The following is a 19,352-nucleotide window of genomic DNA, read 5'->3' as shown; positions in this document are numbered from 1 at the left end:
TGCGGATTAATACACATTTGGTGCTCTAGGGAGTATGTACAGCAGCAGGATGGTGTATGTGGAATTTACTCAAAATAAACTAACATGCCCAGGTACATTGACAACAATAGAGGTCCATGGCACAGAGGAATAACCTATATAAAGCTTTGGATAGACAGACGATGCTTGTTAGTAGGATCAGTTCATTTTTGGTTTTGGTATTTTTATGGGATTTGTTGACAGTAAGAAAAACACTGAACATCACCAGCTTTATCCTTTAAATGTCTAATCAACTACAGCACTCACCTGAATTTCTAACTATTATTTAACTTGCACCCCGGTCAGGGAGTAAATATGGGAGTAATAAAACCCTCTGCAGTTGAAAATATTTTTATCAGCCAAAAGCTGCAACCATCAGCTAGCACAAAGACCTGTCTTGTGTATGCGAGCAGGGGGGGGGGCAGAAAGCGACAAGAGGGAAAGTAAAGATAAATGAGGGAGAAAATGTGTGTGCAGTGTACAGTTATGTGAGTGAGTTTGCGGTGAATAGATAAGGTGGGTGGTAAATCTTAGAGGTGGGCAGGCAGGAGCACAAGAAGGTCCATTACAGTCTGACTCACTCTCCTCAAAACAGCAGCACAGCTCGGGCCCCCGACTGCCAGCATCAAAAGAAGCTTCAACAAAACCAACCGGAGAGAGCTGCATCTGTCAGCTGGTTACCACCTGACCAACACATAACCAACAGTCTCCTTCTCCTCTAGTTCATATGTAAGTCTGCATCCAGCAGTCTCTCATGCAAAACAACCAATGAGCCTCTTTCTGTGATAATATGTTAAAATATTTGTGCTTTCTGAGGCACGAGGCTACTAATAATGTAATAAATGTAGGTAATGTAATGCCTGATAATCTAAAATAACCACAAACTACATCACTTAATTAGCAATTATTGTACATTTTCTTAAAAAAATATATTAATACACGATATCTTGTGTGCAACTGGACAGTTTGGTGCTGGGAAAAAGGCCGTGGGATCACCTCAGTATGTCAGTATGGTTCATCCTCTGTGAACCATGATTATCTATAATATATTTAATGGCAATCCAGCCATTAGATATCTTGTGTTCAATGGGCTGACAATGAGGGTGGTGCTGGAGGAAAGCTCATGGAGTGTCCGAAATGGAAAAGGTTCAGGCTCTCAAGAACATGAACGTGCTCCAAAGTACTCCTATTTCACTGTTAGATCTTTGGTGGTGTCAGTAGATACAAGGTCGGTAGAGGTCACACAATCATGAATCATCCTGTGGGAACCCTGAATATTCATTCATTCCCGAATTTCATCACAATCTGGACACTAGTTATCTTGCTCTAGACCAAAGTGTCAGGCATTGACCCTTTAAGCCTTGCCACAAAGTCCTTATTGAATTTGACAACTTGTGACGCAAACACACAACCAATAAAGTAACCAACTAATCATTTATTCATTGATTCCCTACCTATAAGTCTATTATCTCAAATTTCAGGAATAAATTAATTCGGAATGCGTCCTCATATCGTCTGCAGGGAAAAACCCTGTTCTTCAAGTCGCTTGCCTCCACATCCTGTCTCTCTCCGTCTCATTCTCTGTCTCTCCTGGTGAAACTGCAGGAGCAGTGCACTCAGGGAGGCTCTGACACTGATCCGAGTAGGCAGAACGCATGCTAGGACGCAGTCGGTTGGCATGTAAACACACTTGGCTGCCCTTAGAGGAAGAAGGTTGAAACAAGTGGCTCTGGCAGTAACAGTGAAGCTTTGAGAGGAATTGTCTCTTCCCTACCATCCTCTCTTTCTCTGTGTCCATCTCCCCCTACCTTTCTCTTTCTTTCTAACACTCTCACTCTGCATTTGTCGAGTGAGAGAAACATCGCAGCTCAGCCGAGCACACTCTCAGCTAAGTGGGGTCTTAACAGGTGTTTAAAACACACAGGGACGAATATTTGTGTTCGCTTGGATGGCAGAGGGCTGCCATTACGGTGCTCATTACTGGCTAAGTGACAGAGGAAGGAGGGCAAGGGGGACACATAATGTTGTGACATAAGGCCATTTGGCCGTTTGGTGAGGAGGCTGAGGAGATTTACTCAATCACGGAGGCACTTGCTGTGTTCTAGACTTGAAAAGTGTGCAGTGGAGCGCACACTGACTGTGAATGTTAAGCACTGAGACAAATTTTAGCTTAGTGGTGACACAACCTGACAAAATGCTCTTTGTGCACTCCCCCAGTCTCTCTCACCCCTCTGTTACACACACAAAAACACACACAAGGACACAACAGACAACAGCTGACAACCTCCAGTGTCCATCACCAACAGCTCAGCAACATCACTGGTCTGATATGAGAGCATAGCTATACATGCAGGCATTTGCATCTGAAACACATTGCAAACTGCAAACAAACCGTCACTGACTTTCATTTGAATTTTAAAAATAACTCGCTCGTCATGCAGCTTTGCCTTGCGATGCTCAGCTGCTTTGAGTTGTGCTGTTTGTGGATGAGAAACAGAACAGTGTCCTATTGTTTGCCTCTGCACTGTGTCTGATGTGAACTGGCTAATCAGAGCCCAACCTGACACAAAATAGCATTTTTAAAAGGTAAAGTGATGATTGAATGCTTTGAATTGTGGTTTGCACAACTTTTCACCTGCAAATGTCTGCAGGCAGTTCTTTTGTCCACAGGCAGCATTTACACTGCAGTATCTCTTGTGGCAAAGATGTTTGTTGCAGTTTGTCATGTTGAGCCATGGATAAACTGGAATCTTTTTAAAGGTAATTTATTTTATGTGGGGTTTTTTTTGTTTTTTTTACCATTTAAAATCATAATTTGTGGTGTTCTGGTTTACGGGTTTAAAATGGTGACCATGCAATTGCAAGTCCCTGGTTCGAGTCCAGCCATGGATGCAATCCTCCATTTCTCTCTCTTCAAAACAAACTCTCTCAAAATGTCTTAATCAACTCTTGATATATTTTTTCTTTTACATTTATTCATTTTTTTTGGCATTTTAGACTTTATTGACAATGAAGGTAGAGCCAGACAGGAAACAGGTGAGATATATAGAGAGAGGGGCATGAAATACTGTAAAGGTCCCCATCCAGAATCGAACCAGAGACACTGCAATTATATGGCACGCGTCTTAACCACTAGGCTACAAGGACGTCCCCCATATCTCTTGATATTTTTGTATTTTCTTCTTTACTATTGTACTATAATACATAAATTGTGGCTTAAACAAGAGAACCAGGGTGATCTCTGTCTTATGTATTCATTTCTTTATTGTGCAGACATATTGCATTTATGGTAATGTCAGTGACACGAAGATGTGTCTGTCTCATGTGCAACTCACACGGCACAGAGACACTGAATAAAATCTCTCAGACTGAATCAGCACAGCTTTCTGTGGACATGAGGGGTAAGGAGGGTCTGTGTTAGTGTGTGTTTGTGTGTGTGTGTGTGCTCTCTTTAACTCTGCCTTGCTGCTCACCTCTCAGGTCCTGCCCGGAGCGACCCGGCCCGCAGGTGGTGCTCTGTCTGGGCATGCGCAGCGAGGTGCGTAATGGAGTGTGTCTCTGCTCATCCAGGTATGCCAGGTCCTCCAGGTGGGCTGAACTGGTAGCTGTTGTTGTGTGTTTGTGTGTGTGATAGAGAGAGGGAGACAGAGAGGGAGAGAGAGAAAAAAGGCAAAGAAGATACTATTGTCAGCACGTTTATGTACATTGAGAGACACATACAGTAAACAAACCTATAATACACACACACACACACACACACACAAAAGAAGGTGGTACTGGTTCATGCCAGTGTCCTGAGGCAGTTGTCAGGCTCCTGCTCTCATACTTGCTAACTCCTACAGGAAAGAGCAAGCCAGCCCTACATGGTTCTGTCCTAAAATTCCCTCCTCTCAGTGTCAGTCACGCGTCACGGAGGCAGATGCCATCTGGCCCCTCTCAGGATTAATTAGCTCAGCAGACAAATGTCTTATTCATGGAGTGAGCGCCGTCTGACGCTGGCTGCTGATTGTTCACACCACACTGTGTCTTCAGGGCCAACGCTCGGAACCAGTGAATGTTAAATGAGATTAGACGCTGCCAGTGTGTGAGTAATCAACAGACTTGATTCTTCTTCACACCTGTACCACACGGTTCAGTTAGAGGTAAGGGAATTGAAAGACAAGAGACTCTGAACAATAAAATCCAGGACAGATTAAGGGATTTAATCATCCAGAAGTTGGTGGGCAGGGGTCGTTTAGTTTGTCCCTTTAAAATTAGGCAACAAGTGCTCTGACAGGAAATTTGGTTAGAATGAACACTTCTAATGCAGTGATAATGGAAAGCTAAGAGGAAGGTGATAGAAGACAGAATATTAGTCACAAAATTAACCACAAACTAGTATTTTGGAACTTTTTCTTAAATTTTTTAAAAGTAATTCCAGTGTATTTTAACTTGGGTCTGATTTTCATAGCTGTTTTTCATAGCGTTTATACCAGTTATGAGAACACTGTACTGTCTGAGGTAATTTCTGAGATCTGGGAACAGCGTGACAACAAAGTCATGGGGCAAGAAATACAAGTGGTCAAACAATTGGACAGGTTGTAAACAAGCCAACAGTTTAGCCAGATTATCTGAGGAAAAACTGAAAACGAGTGCACCTGAAATATCGGTAATAATTCCTCATTGCACAGGAAACCAGGAAATCGGTCTGTAAACTGTAATGAGCGTTTACAACGGACAACTTGGGTAATGATTTTACCATTTGCCATTGTTTTCGCTCCAAAATGAATTTGGCTAACCTGGATGTTTGTTTAAAACCAGTTTGATCATCTGACTGCTTGTGTTTTTTTCCCCATCTGACAACTTTTTTGCAATGTCAGTGTGTTCCCAGATATCAGCAATTAACTTGGCGAGTACAATGTTATCATGATCGACAGAATTGATGGACAAAAATAAGATCCAATTTATAATAAGATGGATGTGTCCTTATCAGAGCTGGGAATCCTTTTTCTCTGACACTATACCTGAAATACTCTGAGGTCCTGAGATGCCAAGTCAAATTCAAGGAGTTGGGGAAAGCTGTGACCGGCAATGCATGCTTCTTCTCAATGATATCCTCTGTCTCTCTCTCCAGTCACTCTAAAAAAGTAAGGCAGAGTAATCCCTCCAAGTGGCAGGCCTCTCAGCCCACCACCTCTCACCGGGGTAAAACTCACCAGCACCTCAACACTGACCTTGTCCTGTCGCTGGTTCAAAGAGCGGTTTCCCTGCCACTAGAGTTAAGATCAGTGAAGTACTGAGCATGTGTATGGCTGTGTGTGTGTGTTGCTGACTGCCTGAGTCACCCCAGCCATGGACCCAGAAATGAGCCACATGGGTTTCCCAAAATGGAGGGAAACTGGCAGCTGAGAATGCTGGAGGCTTGGCCCTAATGGGAATGGGGGTGCTGGTCATCCAACTGGGCTAAAAGCGGAGACAGTGGAGGCATTAATCTGCTGCTAAACCAAGGAAGAATGACTCAGGGCTACAGGGCTGGAAGAGCTCCTTTTTTTCTCTCTTTCAACTGTGTTTGAATGTGAGGACTCAAATCTGTGTGCGCATCATCTCTATCTGCAATGCAGCAGGCTGCTGGGGATCACATTCACAGTTTCTGAGCCAATGCGCTAAGACTACACGCATAGTGAAAAGAAATAAAGAGGAATGAAAAACAGTATGGATGAGAGTAAGAAAAAGAAAGTGAGAAAAGGTCTAACTGTGCAGCAGAGAGCTCAGCTGCTTTGGGCATTGACAGCCACATCAGACACTTCCTGTTTTAAAGAGTGACTGATAGCATGAACGCATGTGTGCAGAAACACGTACACACACTCAAAGACCAGCTGGGCTGCCGTCCAGAGCTAGGCGCAGTATTAGCCGGAGAGACGACTAGTCATCTCAGATATGAAGTGGCTGCTGGTGCTCTAAATGCCTCGCCATTCTCTCATCTCCCCGAGAGATGACTTGAGATGATAAATAATGGAGTCCCTGGTATTTAAACAATAATATTTCCGGGTATTACACCGAGTGTATAAGCAGAGGTGGGATCAGGGACAAAAAGGAAATCAGGATAAAATGGAAATCAATGACACTTGTCCGCCCCCCAAATTGAAAAATGTTATCTCGGGTGAGCTGTTATCTTAATTTAGTGAATTTAGAGACTATAGAGTCAGTTCACTGAATCGGTCTGAGTGTCTTTTATACCCCTTTAGTCTTTGTATGAGTAGGGATTCCATAATCCCCAGGCTGTTATATAAACTGGTGCATATAGATCCTCCAACAAGGCAATTTCAAAGGGTCAGTTCACTCCAAATTACATTTTTAAAAAAACACTTTTCTCTTGTGGTATCATGAAAATGTCTAAAGTTTGGTTTTATTTGCCGAGGTAAATGGTAACTACTCTCTACTCTTTCCCTATGAAAGCTATTCACAGTGAGATCTGTGTATTATCCAGATTAACAAGTGCACCATTTCTGGAAAGATAGGCTGGTAATTTTTTTCTTTCTGAGAACCACAAATAAATTTCACCTCTGTTGACAGCAAAAATCTCAAATAAAACTATAACTGTCTACATGGCTTTTTTTTAGTCAACCCTTCAAAAAAAAGCCAGACTACAAGCCTATATAGGTCAAGTTTTAATGGAATTTTTCAGGAGGCTAATATTTTCCTGCTGCTCTGTGACGTCCCAAACTGGGTTTATTTTTCATTTCACCTCTGTTAGTTGCTGTTTATGGCTCAACAAATGGAGGTCAGAAAAAGCTAAACTTTCAGGGGGTGTTAAGTTTCTCTTTAAAAGGGACACTCCACCAATATTACTCATCAAGATCAGTTTACTAGTCATTAGGAGAACTACTCAGCCAGTGAAAAAAGCTGTATAATGCATATGATGTACTGTATATGTATATAAATTCATGTAAATTAGAGTAGTTGTATAAATTGTGTAAGGAGCTTTGTAAAGTCTGAGAAAATCTGGGTTATTTTGGCTTTAAAGACTACACATTTTTAACAAACAGTACTGCTTGTCCTCACTTACTTGCAATTCTTCACTGAATGGAAACTCGAAAAGAAATTGAATTCCTGATGGGCAGTAAAGACTCATTTTTAAATTCTGATCAACCCTGCTCCCCTCAAGTGAGCAGTATTAGCACAATGAAGGGAGAGAAAATGTAATACTCTCGGTTACTCCTTCCTCCATATCCATCTTAAGCTCTACCAACGCATTGCCTTCGTTAGGTAATAAAGTAGCCCCCTCCCTCCTCGTTTTCCTCCCCAGTCGCCTTCTGCTCTCACTCCGTATCTCTCTCCCTCGCTCTCCACACATCAAAGCGAGTCTCTCTGTCACTCTGGGGGATAGAAACGGTTAATGCCTGGGGCTTTGATGTTCCACTGCTGTGTGAGCCCAGCCAATCCTCAGCCTGTGCTTGCCTCCCATCCCTACATCATCTAATAATTCTTTGTGGAGCACAGGGAGAGAGAGATTATAAAACTCTCTTTCACTCCTCTTCCACATGTATCCATCTCCCTCTGCTCGATCAGAATTCCTGTTCCTGACAAACACAAATGCCTTCAGAAACATCATCATGTCTTTTTTTTATCATTCTCTCACTGCCTCCATCCCTAACTCTCTCTTTATTTTATTTGTTGCATCATCTGCAGCTTATAGTTTGGCTTTAAAGCTGTCTCCAGCTCACTCAGTCTCCTTTGAAGGTCTGGGTATTGAGGGGCGGAGATGAGATCGAGGGTGACTCTCTAAACCCGGCAGAGTCGCTGTGCTGCCAGACAGCAGTGTCAAACAGCCGAACATGACCGGCATAAAGAGAGGGTCATAGCTGCAGCGACGGGCCTTGTCAGGCATATTACAGTGTTTAGTGAAATATATATGCGTGTCTACAGTATGTGCACACACACACTTTTTCCAGTGGGAGTGAGAGAAGTGCATAATAGAGCCCATCGTCTGTAACAGCCTCTCTGATGAGGAGAATAATAATACAATCAGGCCCATTAGGACTGCATCAGTGTTATGAAACTGACATTTTTCCTGATATATTTACTGTTACTTTTGGGAGCCTTTTGAGGCAGCTGTGGCCTACAATAAGAAACACACATCAATGAGACCTCTGTCAGCAATACAAATGCCAGTTTTCTTCTGTGATATTCTTCCAGCCACAGTACGTTCTTCTGCTGAAGCTGTTTTTCCCAGACTGTATTATTCTGCTCTGTGGTTTCAATCCACACCAGAGGGCTGTGAGAGTTAAACAAAATACCACTGCGGATTTGCAGCTACCCGAAATTTCAACATAACCCCATGAAATATGAAAACAAGATTTGTTTGCTCCCTAGATAATTAAAGATGAATGTTGAAGGTTGTAAAAATTACAACAAATTGAATCAAATCAAACCACAATTGAGCTCCTCCTAAAAGCAGGCTCAGATTTTAGGAAGTTTAGGCTGATTTATCCCAGATGTGCAGGATAAATGTGGTCTGGAGCTTTGGGATTTATACTAATTTTTCTTCACCGAATATCTGGTAATATGAGCAGTTCACACATAACATCTTCCCCTCCTGAAACGCTGGCTGACATCCCAATAATTTACAATAATATGTGATATTTATGGGTAAAGTCTGAATGGTTACTGAATGAAAGGAGAAGAATTTTAGTAGAGAGTACAACAACAGCTTAGAAGTAGTGAAAAGAAACTAGATGGTAAATGTGTTTTTTTGACAGCTGAGTTGGAGTAAAGTCTAGCTGAAATCTGGCAAGAAAAACCAAGGTCTAAAGATACTCTATCAGGCTTTTTTAGCACGATACAATTATAGATTTAATGTCACACAGATGAGGTTGGACTTGCTCCTCCAAAATATGAATATATTCCTCTACTCTTTCCAATAGTGTCGCATTGTTACATTCGTGGTCACAAGAGCGACACAAATGGGCGTCTAGGAAGTGTCATCTAGGAAGAAAACAAGCAAGGAAAGAAAGCTTGAAAGGAGTGAAGAGGGAGAACTAAAGGAGTCAGAAATAGGGTGTTACATGACTCAGAACCAGCAGTTCAATCCAATTTTGCCAGAAAAAAATACTCAAAGAATTTGTAAACTGCATACACCTGGTTGAACTGCTGCCTCCTTTTCTACTTTCATAGGAGAGGGAGGGAAAGAGGAAGGGACTCACCAGCCACAGAGTTAGGGCGGGGCATGAGGTACAGAGGGATGGAGTGGGCAGAGTGGGAGGACATGCTCTCCAGGTTGCGCTCAGGGATTTTGTTGAGGCTGTAGGTGGAGGCAGTCATGTTTTCATCCACCCTGTACAGGAACGAGTCCATGCCTGATTTCTGAGACTGCCACAGTTTCAGGTTTCCCCGTGAGCCTTCGCCGTATTTGCCGCCTCGCTCCATGTTCTCGGAATAGCTAGTCAGTGTGGCTGCAACAGAACAAAACAACATTGTCGTCAGTGCTGTTATGTTGCATATACAGCTACAATTGGTTCACTGTAAGACATGTGAGTCACAGTTTTAGGCCATTTTCATGCTAAGTTTGTTTGAGCTTGACTGTCCTCCCTTCACTTTACCCAGCCCGTCTGCTTTCACACTTGTTTACTGTTGTTCTGAATCAATCCGTGGTATGTTGATGTAATGCTTTCCTCATCACACTGCAGGTGTTCACCATTGTTGCCAGGAAACAATGTTGGCACCAGTTTTGACACATGCAAAATGCTTCATATCAGTGAGCATTTTATCTCTCCTGTTTTCTTTATCGCTCCTGTTTTCAATGCAAAAATGCCACAGTTGATGTCAACATGACATGCGCACCTGAATCGTCTTCCAGTGGTAGTAGAGTCTGGTTTTGACTGCATGAAAAGTACCACAGTTTGACTGTAAACTGACCACCATTCAGGTGGAGTCGGGGATGGTTTTTGGTCTGCACCCAGGTTTAGAAAAAGCATTCAGATTACCAAATTTTGAGGCGCAGTGGAGAGCAGGAACCCAGCTACAACCTCAGGTGTGTTCCTACTGACTGTCACAAGTTTTAAGTGTCAGGTATCCCAGACTTTTTTTTTTTTTAAATCACGTTTTATAGATATACTTTTATTTTGTTTCTAACTTCCCTGTATTACTTTGTATGGTTTGCATTTTACCACTTGAAATCTGCCTTTACTGATTAAGAGTTTTGGAAGATAAATTCACATTTTTCCATCTTAATACAATACTGACATGCCCATATATACATTGAAAGGGTTATCGGTCGCTGTAATTGTTCCTCTTGTCCATACTGGCCGATGAGAAAACCCTTCTTCAAGCGATTTCAGTGTAAGTGATGGGGGACTAAATCTGCAGCCCTTGTTCCGTGCAAAAAAGTATTCTAAAGTTAAATCAATTTGTAAGACAAATGACGTGGGTATCTACCAAAGCTACAGTATTTTTAGGTCCAAATTCCCAGTTTGTGTTACTCTCCCCCTGCTACAGCTCAGCAAGAAAACACTGCCCATGCAAACACAAAGAGGGATTATCATACTAAAAAGACTGCAGCTTTGGAAGACACCCACTTGATTTGCATATTAACTTCAGCTAAACTTCAGAATAAATTTTTGCAGAGAATGAGAATCATAGATTTTATCCCCCAACTGTTTAATATGGGCATGTCAGTATAACATAGACTTGAAAAATGTGAACATATCCTAGCGTAAGTGCAGAGCTCCAAGTATGTAAATTTAGATGATGATGAACATAATTTAAATGTTGCACAAACAAAGCTAGCGAAGACAGCTATAGTATATGTATAACTAAATAAAAATCAAATTAACCATACCTTTGTTATGTTCTGTACATGTTCTGTTCATGCTCTTTTTTGAGAAAGGCTGGTGATAATCTAGATTTTCCCTGTTGTCAACAAATCTCATGAAAGGAACTAAACCAACAACGACCTTTTCCTACAAGAAGTATCATCTGTGTAGCCACAGACCTCCATTGTTGTCCAAAAACTATTAAAAACACATCAGCAATCCACATCTTTGCACTGGATGTCCTGTGGCACTGTAGTTTATTTTGAGTCAATCCCGCATAAACTGTCCTGTTGCTGTAAATACACACTAATGCACCAAATGCACTATTTACTCCTGTTCGAGTAATGTCTGCTAAAAACTACAGCGCCCAGAAATTACTTGACATTTTTTCATTATAAAACACTATATTTTTGAAGATTTATGTCTTTTAGATGCTACAGACAGAGTAGGGAGGTCAGAAAGTTGACGAAAATAACGCTGGCCTTATCCTTTAAGGACTTTGTATTTTACATTTATACATGTTTGTTCGTTAAAACTGTTCTTTGTAAAACTGTGTGCAAATCTCACCAATAATCCCGCTGTCCCTGCTCTCCAGGGTTGAGGTGGGACTGGTGACAGAACCGTAGGCACAGTCCTTGTTGCCAGCCTGGCCAGGCATGGAGGGGGGGAGGGTGGAGCAGGGGCTGCCTGCAGGGGGTGAGGCAGTGCTGCTGGTCAGGGTGGAGCACGGGCTGATCCTCTGGTTCTGGCCCTGAGACACACACATACACACATTTTTAAAAGCTTTGCTTAGCTCCAACAACTCAGTTAGTACACACGGGTATAAGTGGCAAAGTACAATGTTTGAACTTTAATATCTGAGTCATATACAGACAAAAATGTCACTTCAATAATGCAGTTTACAAAAGCTTAGCCCCCACCCCCCCGCTGCTTTGATGTAGTCAGTCCTTCAAAGGATTGTCTCTTCCACACGTATACATACACATATCATAATAACTAATCATTTGTAGCATTTTCCAACAAGAGCTTCACAAATTAGATGACACTACACAGCTTAAGAAAAATACACACATACAGTATATTTCCATACACAAACAGGCTCAACAACTAGTATTCTTGCCAATAATGTTAATAAAACCTGTAAATAGCACCTGTGACACCTACAATCACTTTACAAATGTACCTTACAGCAGCTGAGGATTATCGCAAGAAAAAAACCTAATGTTGGAGAGTTAGTATGCATATCAGGGATGTGACCTGGAACATCTAAATGCAGGAAAACATTCATTTCCCTTTTTAGAAACAAAAGGGAGTGGCATTTCCAAAATCTGATTCTGTACAGTCCCATGGCACGTTTGGATGTATACTGTCGTTCTTCCTAAACATGTGGGAGGATTGTAGGAGTTGTACGAGAATTTCACACTAAAGGTTTTAACACTAATACAACTTTAAATGGATATTATAATCTGGATAGGGTTTAATAAAACACATGATTTGTTGAAAATGATTTTGTCAAGAGGAGAACATAGTATCTTACCCTCACTGACAGACCTCTTTTCATGCATATTTTCCTCAATTAAAAAAGATGAAACTGCAATCCAATACACGCTCTGAATACATATTCTTTCCAGTCCCTGCATTGTTTCGGCATCCTGTAGTGACCCTCTTCCGCATCAACTCAGGTTAGGAGACAAGAGACCACGGGGGACAAAATAAAAACACTCTGCTGCGTCTAATCTGCTGCTGCGAACACCCACAGATGCACTCTCACACAAACACACAGGCGCACATAATTAAAAGATACATGCAGCATCCACGGATATGCAGAGGCGCAAGAAAATCAGGGATACCAAATGATTAAGTATGTGTATCAGACACCAGAACACAAACAAATGGAGGTCTCTCCTTAACAGTGCAGTTGATGAGTTCAGGTCAATGCTGGGGTGAACACAGAGAGAACAGGAGGGGTGAAGTGGCGCTCAAGGATAAATCTAGTCTGGTTTAATCTGCAGGAAGAAGACTGAAGGGACAAAATAAGCTAATACACACGCCCACACACATATACAGTTGGGAGCAGGGCTGCAACTAACGATTATTTTCTTTATTGATTAATCTGTCAACAGCCTCCTATGGCTATGGCGCAGGAGATAGATCAGGGTGTCAATTAATGGGTTGGGTTGGTGGTTTGATCCTCGGATCCTCTTGTCTACTAGTCAAAGCGTCCTTGAGCAAGAGACACTGACCCCCAATTGCTCCCAATAGCCAAGACAGCACGGCTCCACCGCCAATTGTGTGTGTGTGTTGGTGAATGAGGCACATTGTCAAGTGCTTTGGTAAAACTAGCGCTACATAAATGCAGTCCATTTACCATTATTTTTGTGATTAACACTCATTAATTCATTTATTCGTTTTGTTAAAAAGTAGTGAAAAATCAGTTTCTCAGAGCCCAACAGTCCAAACCCAAAGACATTCAATTTACTATGATATACAACAGAGAAAACTGAGAAGCTGGAAGTAGTGAACGTTTGACATTTTTGCTTGATAAATGATGAAACAACAAGACTAAGAGTCTACAGCCTGCTAGCGGCTCTGTGAGCTAAATGCTAATGTCAGCATGCTAACATGCTCACAATGACAACGTTAACATGCCAATGTTTAGCTGGTATCATTTTTACCATGTTCACCAGCTTACTTTAGCATGTTAGCATGCTAACACTTGCTAATTAACACTAAAACAGAAAATAAAGTTAAGGCAGGTGGGAATGTCATTCGTTTGTCAGATATTTATATAGCCTACAAATGAAAAATTTGACGTGATGATGGTGCTAGATGATAACAACACCACAAAACAAAGCAACTGCTCACTTTATTAGGTACACTGGTATGCAATCCAATACAACACCTAAGCCATAAATTCTACCTTTACAAAGATAATATTGTTCAGTTTTGATTAACACAGTCAGAGAGGCACTAATTTAACTATATATTTATTAATGAGGCTGTAGTTTGCAGTGGTGTTGAAATGAACTGCATTATATTGAGAGGTGTTTCTAATATTTTGCCCACTTCATTTACAAACATGAGAGGGGAAGAATATTAAAAACACTTCAATATAATGCACTCCAGCACAACGCCACCACTTACTATAACGTCAGTAATAAACATGTAGTTGAATTAGCACCTCTCTGAAACAACAAAAACCAAACACAAATACTGGCCATTATAAGCTTCATGAAGGTAGAATATGTAGCAGAGCTTTTGTACTGGATTGGATTAGATTGTATAGGTGTACCTATTAAGTGGCCAGGGAGTGTATGTTGCACAGTAGTACTGGCACAGTGATTGTATAAAGTATAAACTATGACCCTGCTAAGTGTGTGTTTGCGTGTGTGTATGACTGAGCTGAATTTGTCAGGCACTCTTTCAGTCACCGCTGCCCGCTGCTCTCGCCATGGATGGGACTGCTAAAGGGCCATGTTTACAGAAGCGTGACACAACACAAACAAACAAACACAAACACACAGCGACACTACAGCTCTATCTGCTGGGCTAATGAACCTCGCCTTGTGCAGGACTGACCTTAATCGTCGCACGAGGATTGGATTTAACTTGGAGCATTGCGTCTATTCAGGGAGCGAGAGCACGAGCGTATGAAAGGCAATTAACTGCACTCTCTGCGAGTTAAGGTCACCTTGTTCTGTCATCCAGTGAGGTCTGGCAGCAGAGACACCAGCTATTGGAGGGATTTAACCATGTCAAATGGAAGATAGTAGATCGGTGTTTAACAGAAAAAAGCAAACACTCACCCCATGGTCACTGATTTTTTTAAGCAGGTTGATATCTGCCTGGCTTAGTAAAGGTTAGTAACTTGGTTATGATGATAAACATTAAGACAGACTTTCAGCATCACTGATGAGTTAGTAGCATCCTGCAAATATCCAGATTACTGGTATGAATCTACTGTATTACTGTAATTTGTGCTCTCCATTGAAAGCCAGTAAATCCCAAGCAAATTAGAAAAAATACAACAAAAGCCCACTCTAATCTGCTAATAGATGGTGTCTCGAGGCAATCCTTGTCATATTTGGCGGTTAATGAATCAAACAAACTGCAATCCGGAGAACAGTATTTGGGGCAGATATCTAAAATAATAAGTTTGTACTGTGTGCACGATGCAGCAGGGAGCTAGTATGAGTCACATCTCTAAAAAGAGGCGCTTGAATAAACCTCTCTCAATTTATACACCCCCACTGCTACAGCAGCGCTCACATCAAGCACAGGCAGTCCATCAGTCTAATCGCTTATCCACACTGCTTTAGTGCAAACCCATACCTAGGCCCGCTTTAAATGCTTCATCAACAGGTTCGCCCCTTTTCCCCTCCCTATTCCTCCTCCTCTCTCTCCGCCGCAACTGCTTTCCTCCCTCGATTTGGAAAATTCATACCTGTCAAATCAGGTTTAGGTAGAGAAACCAGGGCATCTGCTGCAGAGCTTAGATCAGGCCCGTTGTGCCAAGAGCTGTTTGTTGCACAACTGCCAAATTCACAAACTAAAAGGTTACGGAAGAGAAACGTTAAGTCTAACCTGCTGCACGTCAACTCAAGAAATTTGCTTTCAATAAGCAAAGTTTAAAGTACACTGGGAAATAAATAATTAAGAGTGTTTGTTATATAAAAATCTAATTAGACGTGTAGATATCTGATGCTTGATGGAGAGGCACTGATAAATTCTGAGTCCAAAGCACTGTGGTGTCTGAGGGCAATTTACAGTCTTTTGATCTGGCTATCCTGTCTTCCAAAGATCTGTCAAAACCGAGTGTAAACAAGGACATTATGAAGATAAATGTCAAAACAGATCGAATCAGACGTTTGCGTGTTTGTTCAAGTTCTGTAGCACGATCTCTCAAAATAGAAATGTGTCAAAATCACATACACAATAAGACAATTAGATTAGGATAAACCATAACAATAGCATGAAGGGTGATAAAAAAGTTCAACTAAAGCAAGGTTTTTGGTGCCAATCCAAAGTCTTACACAATCGTGGACAATGTTTCTCATGAGATTTGAAAGCAAACTCAGTGCACTTTCTGTACTTTCTGTCATTTAGTCTATAGGTTTTTGTCTGCAAAAGTGAAGCTCCTTGAGAAAAGATGAAAGAGTTGCAATCCAGACAAAAATTATTCTCTCAGTCACGTCCTCAAAGCAGATTTAGTTGTGAAAAAAATGTCCAGTTCATTAGTGAGACCATTACCTGTCTCGCCTCGGGTTCCTCCATGCTGTACTGGGTACCGGCCGGCCCCTCACTCACTTTGTCTCCCAGAAGGAAACCCAGGCGCGTCATCAATGTGTTGGCTGCCTCATCCACCGATGGAGGGGGCCCCAGCTCCTGGCTTGACTCCCCTGCAGAGGCAGAGAGACAGGAGGAGGAAGGAGGTAGGGGGGAAGAGAGAAAGAAAGAATGTGTGTCAGTGGTGGGTAGGAATAGAACAGCAGCTTGTTTTCACACAAAAAACATCTTTTAAAAGGCTTCTTGTTCACTACCTCTGTACTTGGAAATACTAAACACACAGATACAGAATACACAGCACCTGCGCTCAGGACAACGATATGAAACACCCTACCTGAGTTTCCCCACAGCTCAGAGCTGTGCATTATGGACACATTCCACCACAGCTGGACGCCTTTCTGTCTTCTTACATAAACTCAAAAATCCCTTCAGACACAACTACAAGAATCCTTTCAAACTGTTTACAAAACCCCTTTCCACGCTGACAAGAAAAAGCCTTCCACACTGACGACAGCTCCTTCCGCACCACTCATCACCACCGCAGCTCGAGTGACGTAATGAGATACGCCCTTCACCTGTGTGTGTGTGTGAGTGTGAGAGAGAGAGAGAGAGAGAGAGAGAGAGAGAGAGAGAGAGAAATGGTGTGTGACTTTTCAAGACAAAGTGGGTGTGGATACACCTCTCTATCCTGTTTACAGAGACTCCTGGCTCTATAGAGAGAAAAGAAAACACCAGGGTGAGCCTGTGTGATGATCAGATGATCAAAAACCACACATATACACACAAACACACACACAGACACACTCGTAGAGCTGAGGGATTTCAGTTGCCAAATTTGCAATAGGACCCAAAACAAAATCCCTTAATGACCTCATCTTTTTGCCCTGTTGCCTGGTAACTTTCCATCCATAACAAACCCTCATTTGTGGTATCATGTTTTTCAATAACACCTGGCTAAAATGCCCTAGAGGTGCCTACTATATCAATTTCAATTCAATTTCACTTTACTTACTGGAGTGTCACTCTCAGAGCTGAATCTTTCACTAATTACTCACCCTGCTGGTTGTAAAAAGAGTAACTAGTGGTTAAATACAAATAGCTGTGATTGGATGTATAAGCCTCTGAATTGGCCCAGACATTAATGACACTGAAGACAACTGCATGAGATGGCTGGTGTTTAAATAAACAGCAGTGAGACAGAGACAGCTAGTGGCAGGGCCAGTTTTCTCTCTCGTCTCCTCTCCCCACTCGTTTTCCTGCAGGGCAGGTTGGACCAGACTGGCAGGTAGCTACACTAAGTCCTGACTGACGACCATTAGACAGTTCCAACCACCACACCACCTCTCTGAAGACAGACAGCTTGTCTAAAGCCTGTGGCCTCTCACTCGTCTGTTCAAAGACTTACAGACAGACAGGCAATCTAAAGCCTGGGCACTTCTCTCCATTCGCTCATGGACGGACAGGCAGGGCACAGTCAGGATCCTCATTAGATTGACTCCAAGTGTCTCTGAGCAAGTAAGGAAGACGGGCACCTTCTGAGGGAGTGAAAAACATTTGAAGCTAGTGGTGATGACATGTCAATAAAAACACACAGCAGCGACCAATACTGAGGTAATCACAGCACATTAGGTCCAAAACAGCTAATTACGTATGAGCCTTGATGAGATGGATATAGCGGCTCAGTAATGCAGCTGGATACACTTTATATGGAGCAGAATATTTTTCCGAGGGCCTCCAAGGTCACTGAATCCCCGAGCATCCCTTGAGGAAGAGTGCTGAATGCAGTAATAGAGAAGACGTAGGCAGATGGAATTACTGTTCCACCTCCTTACAGCCAATATCACAGGGGACTGCTGAGATGTGCAGCCATCAATAGGAGAAAATTGCAGGCAAACAAAAGCAAAATCTATCCACTGGCCATTCTGGACCTTATATATGTATTCGGCAGTGTCTGAAAGCCTGTGTGTCTGGACATGGAGGCAGTGAGGCTTCCCAGTTGACAGACTGGTAGTAGTAAGCAGTGAATACATTAGAACTGATTAGTCAACTGCTCCTGAGGGGTTTGCGACCACGACCGTGATCAAACAGGGGCTCTGTCCGTCTATCTCTGCCTCTGTGTGAGTGTTTGTCTGTGTCCCTTTCACTCATCTCTTTGTCTACCGCTCTCGCTCCGTCTGCCTGTACTGAATCTGTTTAGTGTCTTTTTTTCTGTTGCCCTTTTTTGCTTCTTACAACGGCATCTCTGTCGCAGCCAGTTGTTGGACAACCCTGTGCAGGAGCGAGCAGTTTGTCTGCGTTTCTTTTGATGTGGGAGCAAAATCTCTAATCTCGACGCCGGGAGCCCACAGAAACTCCCTTGAGCTAAACTTGGGCAATCCCTTTGTACATCCTTAAACTCTCACACTCCAAAAAAAAACCTACAACACAGTCAAACATATGGCTAAGACCCAGTGGTTTGTGCAATAATTTTCATGGAGCTGTCAAATAAAATCTAAATCTAAATGTTTGATAGGCCAAAGAAACAAAAACATGATATCATAGCAGTTGTAGACTTTCATCGATGTCATGTATATCTGTTTTTAAACCTTCCTCTAAATGTAACCAATACTAATGACTACTATCAAAGGAGAATCATACATTACCGTAACATAATTGATAACATATTGATTTCTTTATATTTATAGCTCTACTTTTTGTTCTTAAAACACAGATAATAACAATTCATGTATGAAGACATACATCTAGATCACTTCAAAGCTACATGACAGCATCGAGAACATAACACTTGCCTAAAGAGGAACTTCAGGCGTTTCTCATCACAGTGACACCATGAGATCCTTAATGATAAAATTTGAATATGAAAAACAAATCAGGCATAAAACACATCTCTTATTTCCCTGAACCAGCCCTCCAACACACACACACACACACACACACACACACACACACACATAAACACACACACTCCTCTCCATTGGATTCCTGAGCTGCGAAGGAGACAGATGGTTGCCATAGCAACTATCTTTGCGCGCAGCTAGGAATGTGTTTCTGTGCAAGCGCATCTGTTTCTCCCTGGCCGTCCACAGATCTGCCCTCACGCACCGAGAGAAGGGAGAGAGAAGCATGTGTGCTGCAAGCAGGGGGCTGGACAGGACAGGAGATGGTATTAATAGGCCCGGGCCGCAGGTAGGATAACACATACCATGTGGTGACTCTTATTTCACCCATACCTGTGCACTTTAACATTCACTTCAGCAG

General features: G+C 42.2%; 1 protein-coding gene across 15 annotated transcripts in view; it reads right to left on the bottom strand.

Moving 5' to 3' along the window:
• The window catches only part of tanc2b (tetratricopeptide repeat, ankyrin repeat and coiled-coil containing 2b), a 145,775-nt gene that overhangs the window by 26,518 nt on the left and 99,905 nt on the right, over window positions 1-19,352 (bottom strand). For 14 of the 15 annotated variants that reach the window (XM_044177504.1, XM_044177506.1, XM_044177507.1 and 11 more), the window contains 4 exons: window positions 16,059-16,207; window positions 11,376-11,559; window positions 9,201-9,449; window positions 3,492-3,623 (listed from right to left, as the gene is read on the bottom strand). In XM_044177504.1, the coding sequence (XP_044033439.1) occupies window positions 3,492-3,623; window positions 9,201-9,449; window positions 11,376-11,559; window positions 16,059-16,207 (714 nt within the window). Of the gene's footprint in view, window positions 1-3,491; window positions 3,624-9,200; window positions 9,450-11,375; window positions 11,560-16,058; window positions 16,208-16,428; window positions 16,650-19,352 lie in introns of those variants that run through there. The other variant, XM_044177516.1, reaches the window with a different exon arrangement.

This window comes from Siniperca chuatsi, linkage group LG20, assembly GCF_020085105.1.
Source record: "Siniperca chuatsi isolate FFG_IHB_CAS linkage group LG20, ASM2008510v1, whole genome shotgun sequence".
Taxonomy (NCBI): domain Eukaryota; kingdom Metazoa; phylum Chordata; class Actinopteri; order Centrarchiformes; family Sinipercidae; genus Siniperca; species Siniperca chuatsi.
Note: the sequence above shows the minus strand (reverse complement) of the source record. Positions and strands in the feature narration are given on the sequence as shown.